The sequence below is a fragment of the Oncorhynchus clarkii genome, unplaced genomic scaffold (genome assembly GCF_045791955.1).
Source record: "Oncorhynchus clarkii lewisi isolate Uvic-CL-2024 unplaced genomic scaffold, UVic_Ocla_1.0 unplaced_contig_4470_pilon_pilon, whole genome shotgun sequence".
Classification (NCBI taxonomy): domain Eukaryota; kingdom Metazoa; phylum Chordata; class Actinopteri; order Salmoniformes; family Salmonidae; genus Oncorhynchus; species Oncorhynchus clarkii.
In genome coordinates this window covers 1-16,308 of record NW_027259213.1, presented here as the reverse complement: position 1 = coordinate 16,308, position 16,308 = coordinate 1, and the positions used below count along the sequence as shown (strand labels likewise).

At 50.8% G+C, this 16,308-nt stretch overlaps 1 protein-coding gene across 1 annotated transcript in view; it reads right to left on the bottom strand.

Moving 5' to 3' along the window:
* The window catches only part of LOC139399893 (X-ray repair cross-complementing protein 5-like), a gene marked incomplete at its 3' end in the record, with an annotated part of 35,096 nt that extends 20,318 nt beyond the window's left edge, over positions 1 to 14,778 (bottom strand). Inside the window, exons 1-9 of the mRNA XM_071145019.1 lie at positions 14,568 to 14,778; positions 14,184 to 14,333; positions 12,320 to 12,434; positions 11,077 to 11,215; positions 10,155 to 10,267; positions 7,917 to 7,979; positions 7,672 to 7,809; positions 7,484 to 7,574; positions 6,382 to 6,512 (exon numbers count right to left, since the gene is read on the bottom strand). Coding sequence (XP_071001120.1) covers positions 6,382 to 6,512; positions 7,484 to 7,574; positions 7,672 to 7,809; positions 7,917 to 7,979; positions 10,155 to 10,267; positions 11,077 to 11,215; positions 12,320 to 12,434; positions 14,184 to 14,333; positions 14,568 to 14,659 — 1,032 coding nt within the window. The remainder of the gene's footprint in view (positions 1 to 6,381; positions 6,513 to 7,483; positions 7,575 to 7,671; positions 7,810 to 7,916; positions 7,980 to 10,154; positions 10,268 to 11,076; positions 11,216 to 12,319; positions 12,435 to 14,183; positions 14,334 to 14,567) is intronic.
* Positions 14,779 to 16,308: the final 1,530 nt, after the last annotated feature.

Genomic DNA, 16,308 nt, shown 5'->3' with positions numbered 1-16,308 from the left:
GGGATGTAGTAACTACCTGGAACAGTCTCTGGTACTGGGGATGTAGTAACTACCTGGAACAGTCTCTGGTACTGGGGATGTAGTAACTACCTGGAACAGTCTCTGGTACTGAGGGTTGGGGATGTGGTAACTACCTGGAACAGTCTCTGGTACTGAGGGTTGGGGATGTGGTAACTACCTGGAACAGTCTCTGGTACTGAGGGTTGGGGATGTGGTAACTACCTGGAACAGTCTCTGGTACTGAGGGTTGGGGATGTGGTAACTACCTGGAACAGTCTCTGGTACTGAGGGTTGGGGATGTGGTAACTACCTGGAACAGTCTCTGGTACTGGGGATGTGGTAACTACCTGGAACAGTCTCTGGTACTGGGGATGTGGTAACTACCTGGAACAGTCTCTCGTACTGGGGAGGTAGTAACTACCTGGAACAGTCTCTGGTACTGGGGATGTAGTAACTACCTGGAACAGTCTCTGGTACTGGGGATGTAGTAACTACCTGGAACAGTCTCTGGTACTGGGGATGTAGTAACTACCTGGAACAGTCTCTGGTACTGAGGGTTGGGGATGTGGTAACTACCTGGAACAGTCTCTGGTACTGAGGGTTGGGGATGTGGTAACTACCTGGAACAGTCTCTGGTACTGAGGGTTGGGGATGTGGTAACTACCTGGAACAGTCTCTGGTACTGGGGATGTGGTAACTACCTGGAACAGTCTCTGGTACTGAGGGTTGGGGATGTGGTAACTACCTGGAACAGTCTCTGGTACTGGGGATGTGGTAACTACCTGGAACAGTCTCTGGTACTGAGGGTTGGGGATGTGGTAACTACCTGGAACAGTCTCTGGTACTGGGGATGTGGTAACTACCTGGAACAGTCTCTGGTACTGAGGGTTGGGGATGTGGTAACTACCTGGAACAGTCTCTGGTACTGAGGGTTGGGGATGTGGTAACTACCTGGAACAGTCTCTGGTACTGAGGGTTGGGGATGTGGTAACTACCTGGAACAGTCTCTGGTACTGAGGGTTGGGGATGTGGTAACTACCTGGAACAGTCTCTGGTACTGGGGATGTGGTAACTACCTGGAACAGTCTCTCGTACTGGGGAGGTAGTAACTACCTGGAACAGTCTCTGGTACTGGGGATGTAGTAACTACCTGGAACAGTCTCTGGTACTGGGGATGTAGTAACTACCTGGAACAGTCTCTGGTACTGGGGATGTGGTAAGTACCTGGAACAGTCTCTGGTACTGGGGATGTAGTAACTACCTGGAACAGTCTCTGGTACGGAGTGGTTGGGGCTGTGGTAACTACCTGGAACAGTCCTGGTACTGAGGGTTGGGGATGTGGTAACTACCTGGAACAGTCTCTGGTACTGAGGGTTGGGGATGTGGTAACTACCTGGAATCGTCTCTGTTACTGAGGGTTGGGGATGTGGTAACTACCTGGAACAGTCTCTGGTACTGAAGATGTGGTAACTACCTGGAACAGTCTCTGGTACTGAGGGTTGGGGATGTAGTAACTACCTGGAACAGTCTCTGGTACTGGGGATGTGGTAACTACCTGGAACAGTCTCTCGTACTGGGGAGGTAGTAACTACCTGGAACAGTCTCTGGTACTGGGGATGTAGTAACTACCTGGAACAGTCTCTGGTACTGGGGATGTAGTAACTACCTGGAACAGTCTCTGGTACTGAGGGTTGGGGATGTGGTAACTACCTGGAACAGTCTCTGGTACTGAGGGTTGGGGATGTGGTAACTACCTGGAACAGTCTCTGGTACTGGGGATGTGGTAACTACCTGGAACAGTCTCTGGTACTGAGGGTTGGGGATGTGGTAACTACCTGGAACAGTCTCTGGTACTGGGGATGTGGTAACTACCTGGAACAGTCTCTGGTACTGAGGGTTGGGGATGTGGTAACTACCTGGAACAGTCTCTGGTACTGGGGATGTGGTAACTACCTGGAACAGTCTCTGGTACTGAGGGTTGGGGATGTGGTAACTACCTGGAACAGTCTCTGGTACTGAGGGTTGGGGATGTGGTAACTACCTGGAACCGTCTCTGGTACTGAGGGTTGGGGATGTGGTAACTACCTGGAACAGTCTCTGGTACTGAGGGTTGGGGATGTGGTAACTACCTGGAACAGTCTCTGGTACTGGGGATGTGGTAACTACCTGGAACAGTCTCTCGTACTGGGGAGGTAGTAACTACCTGGAACAGTCTCTGGTACTGGGGATGTAGTAACTACCTGGAACAGTCTCTGGTACTGGGGATGTAGTAACTACCTGGAACAGTCTCTGGTACTGGGGATGTGGTAAGTACCTGGAACAGTCTCTGGTACTGGGGATGTAGTAACTACCTGGAACAGTCTCTGGTACGGAGTGGTTGGGGCTGTGGTAACTACCTGGAACAGTCCTGGTACTGAGGGTTGGGGATGTGGTAACTACCTGGAACAGTCTCTGGTACTGAGGGTTGGGGATGTGGTAACTACCTGGAATCGTCTCTGGTACTGAGGGTTGGGGATGTGGTAACTACCTGGAACAGTCTCTGGTACTGAAGATGTGGTAACTACCTGGAACAGTCTCTGGTACTGAGGGTTGGGGATGTAGTAACTACCTGGAACAGTCTCTGGTACTGGGGATGTGGTAACTACCTGGAACAGTCTCTCGTACTGGGGAGGTAGTAACTACCTGGAACAGTCTCTGGAACTGGGGATGTAGTAACTACCTGGAACAGTCTCTGGTACTGGGGATGTAGTAACTACCTGGAACAGTCTCTGGTACGGAGGGTTGGGGATGTGGTAACTACCTGGAACAGTCTCTGGTACTGAGGGTTGGGGATGTGGTAACTACCTGGAACAGTCTCTGGTACTGAGGGTTGGGGATGTGGTAACTACCTGGAACAGTCTCTGGTACTGGGGATGTGGTAACTACCTGGAACAGTCTCTGGTACTGGGGATGTGGTAACTACCTGGAACAGTCTCTGGTACTGAGGGTTGGGGATGTGGTAACTACCTGGAACAGTCTCTGGTACTGGGGATGTGGTAACTACCTGGAACAGTCTCTGGTACTGAGGGTTGGGGATGTGATAACTACCTGGAACAGTCTCTGGTACTGGGGATGTGGTAACTACCTGGAACAGTCTCTGGTACTGAGGGTTGGGGATGTGGTAACTACCTGGAACAGTCTCTGGTACTGAGGGTTGGGGATGTGGTAACTACCTGGAACAGTCTCTGGTACTGAGGGTTGGGGATGTGGTAACTACCTGGAACAGTCTCTGGTACTGAGGGTTGGGGATGTGGTAACTACCTGGAACAGTCTCTGGTACTGGGGATGTGGTAACTACCTGGAACAGTCTCTCGTACTGGGGAGGTAGTAACTACCTGGAACAGTCTCTGGTACTGGGGATGTAGTAACTACCTGGAACAGTCTCTGGTACTGGGGATGTAGTAACTACCTGGAACAGTCTCTGGTACTGGGGATGTGGTAACTACCTGGAACAGTCTCTGGTACTGAGGGTTGGGGATGTGGTAACTACCTGGAACAGTCTCTGGTACTGAGGGTTGGGGATGTGGTAACTACCTGGAACAGTCTCTGGTACTGAGGGTTGGGGATGTGGTAACTACCTGGAACAGTCTCTGGTACTGAGGGTTGGGGATGTGGTAACTACCTGGAACAGTCTCTGGTACTGAGGGTTGGGGATGTGGTAACTACCTGGAACCGTCTCTGGTACTGAGGGTTGGGGATGTGGTAACTACCTGGAACAGTCTCTGGTACTGAGGGTTGGGGATGTGGTAACTACCTGGAACAGTCTCTGGTACTGAGGGCTGGGGATGTGGTAACTACCTGGAACAGTCTCTGGTACTGAGGGTTGGGGATGTGGTAACTACCTGGAACAGTCTCTGGTACTGAGGGTTGGGGATGTGGTAACTACCTGGAACAGTCTCTGGTACTGAGGGTTGGGGATGTGGTAACTACCTGGAACAGTCTCTGGTACTGAGGGTTGGGGATGTGGTAACTACCTGGAACAGTCTCTGGTACTGAGGGTTGGGGATGTGGTAACTACCTGGAACAGTCTCTGGTACTGAGGGTTGGGGATGTGGTAACTACCTGGAACAGTCTCTGGTACTGAGGGTTGGGGATGTGGTAACTACCTGGAACAGTCTCTGGTACTGGGGATGTGGTAACTACCTGGAACAGTCTCTGGTACTGAGGGTTGGGGATGTGGTAACTACCTGGAACAGTCTATGGTACTGGGGATGTGGTAACTACCTGGAACAATCTCTGGTACTGAGGGTTGGGGATGTGGTAACTACCTGGAACAGTCTCTGGTACTGGGGATGTGGTAACTACCTGGAACAGTCTCTGGTACTGGGGATGTAGTAACTACCTGGAACAGTCTCTGGTACGGAGGGTTGGGGACGTGGTAACTACCTGGAACAGTCTCTGGTACTGGGGATGTGGTAACTACCTGGAACAGTCTCTGGTACTGAGGGTTGGGGATGTGGTAACTACCTGGAACAGTCTCTGGTACTGAGGGTTGGGGATGTGGTAACTACCTGGAACAGTCTCTGGTACTGAGGGTTGGGGATGTGGTAACTACCTGGAACAGTCTCTGGTACTGGGGATGTGGTAACTACCTGGAACAGTCTCTGGTACTGAGGGTTGGGGATGTGGTAACTACCTGGAACAGTCTCTGGTACTGAGGGTTGGGGATGTGGTAACTACCTGGAACAGTCTCTGGTACTGGGGATGTGGTAACTACCTGGAACAGTCTCTGGTACTGAGGGTTGGGGATGTGGTAACTACCTGGAACAGTCTCTGGTACTGGGGATGTGGTAACTACCTGGAACAGTCTCTGGTACTGAGGGTTGGGGATGTGATAACTACCTGGAACAGTCTCTGGTACTGGGGATGTGGTAACTACCTGGAACAGTCTCTGGTACTGAGGGTTGGGGATGTGGTAACTACCTGGAACAGTCTCTGGTACTGAGGGTTGGGGATGTGGTAACTACCTGGAACAGTCTCTGGTACTGAGGGTTGGGGATGTGGTAACTACCTGGAACAGTCTCTGGTACTGAGGGTTGGGGATGTGGTAACTACCTGGAACAGTCTCTGGTACTGGGGATGTGGTAACTACCTGGAACAGTCTCTCGTACTGGGGAGGTAGTAACTACCTGGAACAGTCTCTGGTACTGGGGATGTAGTAACTACCTGGAACAGTCTCTGGTACTGGGGATGTAGTAACTACCTGGAACAGTCTCTGGTACTGGGGATGTGGTAACTACCTGGAACAGTCTCTGGTACTGAGGGTTGGGGATGTGGTAACTACCTGGAACAGTCTCTGGTACTGAGGGTTGGGGATGTGGTAACTACCTGGAACAGTCTCTGGTACTGAGGGTTGGGGATGTGGTAACTACCTGGAACCGTCTCTGGTACTGAGGGTTGGGGATGTGGTAACTACCTGGAACAGTCTCTGGTACTGAGGGTTGGGGATGTGGTAACTACCTGGAACAGTCTCTGGTACTGAGGGCTGGGGATGTGGTAACTACCTGGAACAGTCTCTGGTACTGAGGGTTGGGGATGTGGTAACTACCTGGAACAGTCTCTGGTACTGAGGGTTGGGGATGTGGTAACTACCTGGAACAGTCTCTGGTACTGAGGGTTGGGGATGTGGTAACTACCTGGAACAGTCTCTGGTACTGAGGGTTGGGGATGTGGTAACTACCTGGAACAGTCTCTGGTACTGAGGGTTGGGGATGTGGTAACTACCTGGAACAGTCTCTGGTACTGAGGGTTGGGGATGTGGTAACTACCTGGAACAGTCTCTGGTACTGAGGGTTGGGGATGTGGTAACTACCTGGAACAGTCTCTGGTACTGGGGATGTGGTAACTACCTGGAACAGTCTCTGGTACTGAGGGTTGGGGATGTGGTAACTACCTGGAACAGTCTATGGTACTGGGGATGTGGTAACTACCTGGAACAGTCTCTGGTACTGAGGGTTGGGGATGTGGTAACTACCTGGAACAGTCTCTGGTACTGGGGATGTGGTAACTACCTGGAACAGTCTCTGGTACTGGGGATGTAGTAACTACCTGGAACAGTCTCTGGTACGGAGGGTTGGGGACGTGGTAACTACCTGGAACAGTCTCTGGTACTGGGGATGTGGTAACTACCTGGAACAGTCTCTGGTACTGAGGGTTGGGGATGTGGTAACTACCTGGAACAGTCTCTGGTACTGAGGGTTGGGGATGTGGTAACTACCTGGAACAGTCTCTGGTACTGAGGGTTGGGGATGTGGTAACTACCTGGAACAGTCTCTGGTACTGGGGATGTGGTAACTACCTGGAACAGTCTCTGGTACTGAGGGTTGGGGATGTGGTAACTACCTGGAACAGTCTCTGGTACTGAGGGTTGGGGATGTGGTTGACTTTGAAGAGGTCTTTTTTCTCTCCATCCTCATCCTCCTCCACCAACATCATGGAGTCAATCAGAGAGTCCACCGCCGACAGCTGGTCCTCTGGGAACAGGAAACAAGAAACACATAAGCATCAAATGGATAAAAAACATTCAAGGAAAATAAAAGCCTACCTGAGGGAGTGTACATCCTAGGGCAGGAGTGGTCCACTAGCCTACCTGAGGGAGTGTACATCCTAGGGCAGGAGTGGTCCACAAGCCTACCTGAGGGAGTGTACATCCTGGGGCAGGAGTGGTCCACTAGCCTACCTGAGGGAGTGTACATCCTAGGGCTGGAGTGGTCCACTAGCCTACCTGAGGGAATGTACATCCTAGGGCACGAGTGGTCCACTAGCCTACCTGAGGGAGTGTACATCCTAGGGCACGAGTGGTCCACTAGCCTACCTGAGGGAGTGTACATCCTAGGGCAGGAGTGGTCCACTAGCCTACCTGAGGGAGTGTACATCCTAGGGCAGGAGTGATCCACTAGCCTACCTGAGGGAGTATACATCCTAGGGCAGGAGTGGTCCACTAGCCTACCTGAGGGAGTGTACATCCTAGGGCAGGAGTGGTCCACTAGCCTACCTGAGGGAGTGTACATCCTAGGGCAGGAGTGATCCACTAGCCTACCTGAGGGAGTATACATCCTAGGGCAGGAGTGGTCCACTAGCCTACCTGAGGGAGTGTACATCCTAGGGCAGGAGTGGTCCACTATCCTACCTGAGGACGTGTACATCCTAGGGCAGGAGTGGTCCACTAGCCTACCTGAGGGAGTGTACATCCTAGGGCAGGAGTGGTCCACTATCCTACCTGAGGGAGTGTACATCCTAGGGCAGGAATGGTCCACTAGCTTACCTGAGGGAGTGTACATCCTAGGGCAGGAGTGGTCCACTATCCTACCTGAGGACGTGTACATCCTAGGGCAGGAGTGGTCCACTAGCCTACCTGAGGGAGTGTACATCCTAGGGCAGGAGTGGTCCACTAGCCTACCTGAGGGAGTGTACATCCTAGGGCAGGAGTGGTCCACTAGCCTACCTGAGGGAGTGTACTTCTTGTTGTTCTCCAGAGAAGGGAAGCTGTACTGCCTGAGATCTTCCATGAACGGAAGCTGAACATACACCAGACACTAAGAACACAGAAGGTTCTAGAGTTAGCCCAATGGCGTCTGGTCCAAAACAGTGCACCATAAAGGGAATAGGGTATGACGTATTTGACTAACTCACCTCATACTTCTCCTTAATACAGGGGAAGGCTGCTCCTACTTGTGGGTTTCCATTGCGGGCGTAAACATACCTCACCACCGCCACCATCTTGAGGTCATCCAGAGCACGGATCAGACCTGAGAGAGCTACACCTGCATGCTGAGCTCAGACAGACAGGCAGACACAGGCAGACAGACACAGGCAGACAGACAAAATGAGTATGAAGACAAGTCCCTCTCTTGATTCAATAACAACACTATTCTCACCTCATCATCTTTAGGGGCAAACACCTTGAGGACCTGAGTCCCCACGAACTGGTGTCTGTTGATCTGTAGCAGAACAATACAGGTTAGAGGTTAGAGATTATGTTGGTCTGTAGCAGAACAATACAGGTTAGAGGTTAGAGGGTTGGTTGATCTGTAGCAGAACAATACAGGTTAGAGGGGCTGTTGGTCTGTAGCAGAACAATACAGGTTAGAGGTTAGAGGGTTGGTTGATCTGTAGCAGAACAATACAGGTTAGAGGGGCTGTTGGTCTGTAGCAGAACAATACAGGCTAGAGGGACTGTTGGTCTGTATCAGAACAATACAGGTTAGAGGGGCTCTTGATCTGTATCAGAACAATACAGGTTAGAGGGACTGTTGGTCTGTATCAGAACAATACAGGTTAGAGGGGCTCTTGATCTGTATCAGAACAATACAGGTTAGAGGGGCTCTTGATCTGTATCAGAACAATACAGGTTAGAGGGACTGTTGGTCTGTATCAGAACAATACAGGTTAGAGGTTAGAGGGTTGGTTGATCTGTATCAGAACAATACAGGTTAGAGGGACTGTTGGTCTGTATCAGAACAATACAGGTTAGAGGTTAGAGGGTTGGTTGATCTGTAGCAGAACAACACAGGTTAGAGGGACTGTTGATCTGTAGCAGAACAATACAGGTTAGAGGGACTGTTGATCTGTAGCAGAACAATACAGGTTAGAGGGGCTGTTGGTCTGTAGCAGAACAATACAGGTTAGAGGGGCTGTTGGTCTGTATCAGAACAATACAGGTTAGAGGTTAGAGGGTTGGTTGATCTGTAGCAGAACAATACAGGTTAGAGGGGCTGTTGATCTGTAGCAGAACAATACAGGTTAGAGGGGCTGTTGATCTGTAGCAGAACAATACAGGTTAGAGGGTTGGTTGATCTGTAGCAGAACAATACAGGTTAGAGGGGCTGTTGATCTGTAGCAGAACAATACAGGTTAGAGGTTAGAGGGTTGGTTGATCTGTAGCAGAACAATACAGGTTAGAGGGGCTGTTGATCTGTAGCAGAACAATACAGGTTAGAGGTTAGAGGGGCTGTTGGTCTGTAGCAGAACAATACAGGCTAGAGGGACTGTTGGTCTGTATCAGAACAATACAGGTTAGAGGGGCTCTTGATCTGTATCAGAAAAATACAGGTTAGAGGGGCTCTTGATCTGTATCAGAACAATACAGGTTAGAGGGGCTCTTGATCTGTAGCAGAACAATACAGGTTAGAGGGGCTGTTGGTCTGTAGCAGAACAATACAGGCTAGAGGGACTGTTGGTCTGTATCAGAACAATACAGGTTAGAGGGGCTCTTGATCTGTATCAGAACAATACAGGTTAGAGGGACTGTTGGTCTGTATCAGAACAATACAGGTTAGAGGTTAGAGGGTTGGTTGATCTGTATCAGAACAATACAGGTTAGAGGGACTGTTGGTCTGTATCAGAACAATACAGGTTAGAGGTTAGAGGGTTGGTTGATCTGTATCAGAACAATACAGGTTAGAGGGACTGTTGATCTGTAGCAGAACAATACAGGTTAGAGGTTAGAGGGTTGGTTGATCTGTAGCAGAACAATACAGGTTAGAGGGACTGTTCGTCTGTATCAGAACAATACAGGTTAGAGGGGCTGTTGATCTGTAGCAGAACAATACAAGTTAGAGGGTTGGTTGATCTGTAGCAGAACAATAGAGGTTAGAGGGTTGGTTGATCTGTAGCAGAACAATACAGGTTAGAGGGGCTGTTGATCTGTAGCAGAACAATACAGGTTAGAGGTTAGAGATTATGTTGGTCTGTAGCAGAACAATACAGGTTAGATGTTAGACGGTTGGTTGATCTGTAGCAGATCAATACAGGTTAGAGGGGCTGTTGATCTGTATCAGAACAATACAGGTTAGAGGTTAGAGGGTTGGTTGATCTGTAGCAGAACAATTCAGGTTAGAGGGGCTGTTGATCTGTAGCAGAACAATACATGTTAGAGGGTAAAGGTTAAACCTATTGAGATACAATCTCTTTTGTAAGAAGAGACCTGTTCAATTGCATTGAGAGCAATTCCCTCGCTCCACTTGATAAGACTATGTGTACATCCCAAATGGCACCCTATTCCCTATAGTGCACTGGTCCAAAGTAGTGCACTATATAGGGTATAGGGTGACATTTGGGATGTAATCTATATGCTTTTTGTGAGTCTGTTTGACAGGAAACAGCAGCTGTATTACCATGCTCTGTTTGGTGAAGCCCAGCACAGCAAAACTCTTCCCATCTGTCTTGTACTTCATCTGGTCCTGGTCAACTTTGGAGAAGGGGACGATGTCACTGCCATAACGATACCCTTTAGAGAGGAGAGGAAGAACAGAGGAAGAGTGAAGTTCTCCCTTTAGAGAGGAGGAGAGGACGAGTGAAGTTCTCCCTTTAGAGAGGAGGAGAGGAAGAACAGGAGTGAAGTTCTCCCTTTAGAGAGGAGGAGAGGAAGAACAGGAGGAGTGAAGTTCTCCCTTTAGAGAGGAGGAGAGGAAGAACAGGAGGAGTGGAGTTCTCCCTTTAGAGAGGAGAGAGGAAGAGTGGAGTTCTCCCTTTAGAGAGGAGGGAGGACGAGTGAAGTTCTCCCTTTAGAGAGGAGAGGAAGAACAGAGGAAGAGTGAAGTTCTCCCTTTAGAGAGGAGGAGAGGAAGAACAGGAGGAGTGAAGTTCTCCCTTTAGAGAGGAGAGGAAGAACAGAGGAAGAGTGAAGTTCTCCCTTTAGAGAGGATGAGAGTAAGAACAGGAGGAGTGAAGTTCTCCCTTTAGAGAGGAGGAGAGGAAGAACAGGAGGAGTGAAGTTCTCCCTTTAGAGAGGAGAGGAAGAACAGAGGAAGAGTGAAGTTCTCCCTTTAGAGAGGAGAGGAAGAACAGAGGAAGAGTGAAGTTCTCCCTTTAGAGAGGAGGAGAGGAAGAACAGGAGGAGTGAAGTTCTCCCTTTAGAGAGGAGAGGAAGATGCTCTCATCCAGTGTCCATCTCACCTTGGAAACTTCCATGAATTTGTTCTACCAGTCAAAGGTTTCTTGAACCTTGTAAAAACGACTACTGAATGGATGGCAGGAACCTAGCCGTTTGAGACAACACTCGTATCACACACAGCTTTACTTCCTGATTTCTCTCACCTTGTATGGTGTCGTCCTTCTGTACCTCGGTCTCTTCGTCATCGTTCAGACAGTAAACTACATCTCTTTTTATGTCGTCTTTCTGGTGTGTCTGAGCATCTACCACCGACCACGACTTCCTGGGTCTCTCCTCACATACCTGCAAGGGTCAGACAGTCACTACACTAATTCACATCTTTCAGTTCCTGCTTTAGGGACAGTCCATCAGAGTAATAAGATCAGCCCTTCCCCGTCCCCTGGACGACACGTTCAGCCCTTCCCCGTCCCTTGGACGACACACGTTCGGCCCTTCCCCGTCCCCTGGACGACACACGTTCAGCCCTTCCCCATCCCCTGGACGACACACGTTCTGCCCTTCCCCGTCCCCTGGACGACACACGTTCTGCCCTTCCCCATCCCCTGGACGACACACGTTCAGCCCTTCCCCATCCCCTGGACGACACACGTTCAGCCCTTCCCCGTCCCCTGGACGACACACGTTCAGCCCTTCCCCGTCCCCTGGACGACACACGTTCAGCCCTTCCCCGTCCCCTGGACGACACACGTTCGGCCCTTCCCCGTCCCCTGGACGACACACGTTCAGCCCTTCCCCGTCCCCTGGACGACACACGTTCAGCCCTTCCCCGTCCCCTGGACGACACACGTTCAGCCCTTCCCCGTCCCCTGGACAACACGTTCGGCCCTTCCCCGTCCCCTGGAAGACACGTTCGGCCCCTCCCCATCCCCTGGACGACACGTTCGGCCCTTCCCCGTCCTCTGGAAGACACGTTCAGCCCTTCCCCATCCTCTGGAAGACACGTTCAGCCCTTCCCCATCCTCTGGAAGACACGTTCTGCCCCTCCCCATCCCCTGGAAGACACGTTCGGCCCCTCCCCATCCCCTGGAAGACACGTTCGGCCCCTCCCCATCCCCTGGAAGACACGTTCGGCCCCTCCCCATCCCCTGGACGACACGTTCGGCCCTTCCCCGTCCTCTGGAAGACACGTTCGGCCCTTCCCCGTCCTCTGGAAGACACGTTCAGCCCTTCCCCATCCTCTGGAAGACACGTTCTGCCCCTCCCCATCCCCTGGAAGACACGTTCGGCCCCTCCCCATCCCCTGGAAGACACGTTCGGCCCCTCCCCATCCCCTGGACGACACGTTCGGCCCCTCCCCGTCCTCTGGACGACACGTTCGAACCCTCCCTGGTCAACAGTAGTGCACTGAATAAGGTGCTATTCAAGAGACAGTGATACTCTACTTACTGCTTTGTAGCCAACAATCTTGATGGACAGAGAGCTGCCGATGGTCAGAGTACAGGGCCAGGCCATGGGTCTCTTCTCAACACGTTTAAACACAGACAACTTCTCTATAGCATCACTGCAAGACAGAGAGGAGAGGAGACTGTCAGAGCAGGACAACCTCAGTCTCTGTGTGGCATCAGAATATAGCCTCAAACTCAGAGCTTTGACCTAAATGACTCCCTATAGCGCCCCTCTGCCACCCTCTAGTCCCCCCCTACCACCCTATAGGCCCCATCTACCACCCTCTAGTCCCCCACCAGACCACCCTAAAGGTCCCCTCCACCACCCTATAGCCCCCCCCCCCCCCCCCCATCACCCTATAGGACCCCTCCACCACACTATAGGTCCCCTCCACCACCCTATAGGCCCCCCCCCTCCACCACCAAATAGGCCCCCGCCCCTCCACCACCCTATAGCAACCCCTCACCACCCTATAGACCCCCCCTCCACCACCCTATAGACCCCCCCTCCACCACCCTATAGGCCCCCCCCCTCCACCACCCTATAGGTCACCTTCACCACCCTATAGGTCACCTTCACCACCCTATAGGTCCCCTCCACCATCCGATATCCCCCCTCCACCACCCTATAGCCCCCCCTCCACCACCCTATAGGTCACCTTCACCACCCTATAGGTCACCTCCACCACCCTATAGGTCCCCTCTACTACCCTATAGCCCCCTCCCCCCTCCAGGGCCCCTCTACCACCCTATAGGCCCCCCCACCACCCTATAGCCCCCCCCTCCCTATAGGTCCCCTCTACCACCTTATAGGTCCCCTCTACCACCTTATAGGTCCCCTCTACCACCCTATAGGCCCCCCCTCTACCACCCTTAGCCCCCCCCCCTCCACCACCCTATAGGTCCCCTCCACCACCCTATAGGTCCCCTCCACCACCCTATAGGTCCCCTCCACCACCTTTAGGTCCCCTCTACCACCCTATAGCCCACCTTCACCACCCTATAGGTCCCCTCCACTACCCTATAGCCCCCCCTCCCTATAGGTCCCCTCTACCACCTTATAGGTCCCCTCTACAACCCTATAGCCCACCCCCCCCACCACCCTATAGCCCCCACTACCATCCTATAGGTCCCTTCCACCACCACCCTATAGGCCCCCTCCACCACCACCCTATAGGTCCCATCTACCACCCTATAGCCCCCCCCCCGCCACCACCCTATAGGTCCCCTCCACCACCCTATAGCCCCCCCCCCCCCCGCCACCACCCTATAGGTCCCCATCTACCACCCTATAGGCCCCCCCATCTACCACCCTATAGGCCCCCCCCTCCACCACCCTATAGGTCCCCTCTACCACCCTATAGCCCCCCCCCCCCTCCACCACCATATAGGTCCTGTCTACCACCCTATAGCCCCCCCACCCTCGACCACCCTATAGCCCCCCTCCACCACCCTATTGGCCCCCTCCACCACCACCCTATAGGCCCCCCCCCTTCCACCACCCTATAGCCCCCCTCCACCACCCTATAGGCCCCCTCCACCACCACCCTATAGCCCCCCCCCCCTCCCTATAGGTCCCCCCCTCCACCACCCTATAGGCCCCCCCCTCCACCACCCTATAGGCCCCCCCTCCACCCTATAGACCCCCGCCCCTCCACCACCCTATAGGTCCCCTCCACCACCCTATAGGCCCCCCCTCTCTCTACCAACCCTATTGGCCCCCCTAGAACCCCCTCGACCACCCTCCAGGCGTCCCTAGACCCCCTGCAGGCCCCCCTAGACCCCCCTCCAAGCCCTGGTCAGAAGTACAGCACAATATAAGGAATAGGGTAACATCTGGATTGCAGACCCCAGTGACTTCCTACCTGAAGGTGTAGACTTCCTCCAGACCATCCTCCTCATCCAGAGACATCATGACCTTCTTGGTCATCTCCAGCCCCTGCTGCTGCTCTCTGGACAGAGCTTTACCCCCGTGGGGGGGGTTGGAACCCCCTCCATCTACAGGGAAGGGTAGGCTGGAGGAACAGAGGTTAAGGGGTCAGTTTGGAGTCATTCCGTGGCTGTCCCCCAAATCGCCAGAACCTGGCCAAAAGTACTGCATTATACAGGAAATATGATGCTATTTCAGATGAAGCGCATTTCAGATGAAACGCAGATGAAGCATTGAGTGCATGTAGATGCACTCAATGCTTCCATGATATACGACAAGCCATTCGAGATCTCTACAGTAGAATAACACATAGACACACAAGAACTGCAGAGTGATGCCGGCTCTCTTCAGGTTGCCTATGATAATGTCCAGCTGGTCAGGACTGCTCGGTGTGTTCAGGTCTGTGAGCATGACGATGTTCAGACGCTCATATTTCTTCCCCCTGAAGAACAGTCAAACAGAACAGAGTTACATAGGAAACATGATCACCCATGAACCAAATCAGAACACAGTAGCTCCTCCAATGGGGTCCTTTTTGTCATTTACAATCATTCTGGTAACACTTTACTTGACTCTCAGCATCATAACCTGTCATAACAGCTGACAACTTGCCATGAGGTCACAACACTCACGACCCATATATTTACACCTGTTGGGCCATAAAATAACGCAATATATGTCATGTCAGACCAAAGGATACATTTCCACCGGTCTAATGTCCATTGCTCGTGTTTCTTGGCCTCAGCAAGTCTCTTCTTATCATTGGTGTCCTTTAGTAGTGGTTTCTTTGCAGCAATTTGACCATGAAGGCCATGATTCACACAGTCTCCTCTGAACAGTTGATGTTGAGATGGGTCTGTTACTGGAACTCCATGAAGCATTTATTTGGGCTGTAATTCTGAGGCTGGTAACTCTAATGAACTTATCCTCTGCAGCAGAGGAACTCTGGATCTTCCTTTCCTGTGGAGGTCCTTGTGAGAGCCAGTTTCATCATAGCGCCTGATGGTTTTTGCGACTGCACTTGAAGAAATGTTCAAAGTTCTTGAAATGTTATGGTTTGACTGACCTTCATGTCTTAAAGTAATGGACTGTCGTTTCTCTTTGCTTATTTGAGCTGTTCTTGCCATAATATGGACTTGGTCTTTTACTAAATAGGGTTATCTTCTATTTACCAATCCTACCGTGTCACAACACAAGTGATTGGCTCAAACGCATTAAGGAGGAAAGAAATTCCACAAATTAGCTTTGAACAAGATACACCTGTTAATTGAAAAGCATTCCAGGTGAAGCTGGTTGAGAGAATGCCAAGAGTGTGCAAAGCTGTCATCAAGGCAAAGGGTGGCTACTTTGACGAACCTCAAATATAAAATATATTTTGATTTGTTTAACACTAACACGTCCATATGTGTTACTTCATAGTGTTGATGTGTTCATTATTATTCTACAATGTAGAAAACAGTAGAAATAAAGAAAAACCCGTGAATGAGTAGGTGTGTCCTAACTTTTGGCTGGTAGTGTATGTGTCATGACCATACAAGTTACGACAAGTTATGTCAGCTGTTATGACATTGTGACATGGTTATGACGCTGGGTGTCAGGTAAAGACTTACCCTAATAATATATTGATTAGATGTTCCTATCCAGTCTCACCATAATATATTGATTAGATGTTCTTATCCAGTCTTACCATAATATATTGATTAGATGTTCCTATCCAGTCTTACCATAATATATTGATTAGATGTTCTTATCCAGTCTCACCATAATATATTGATTAGATGTTCCTATCCAGTCTCACCATAATATATTGATTAGATGTTCTTATCCAGTCTTACCATAATATATTGATTAGATGTTCCTATCCAGTCTTACCATAATATATTGATTAGATGTTCCTATCCAGTCTTACCATAATATATTGATTAGATGTTCTTATCCAGTCTTACCATAATATATTGATTAGATGTTCCTATCCAGTCTTACCATAATATATTGATTAGATGTTCCTATCCAGTCTTACCATAATATATTGAATAGATGTTCTTATCCAGTCTTACCAT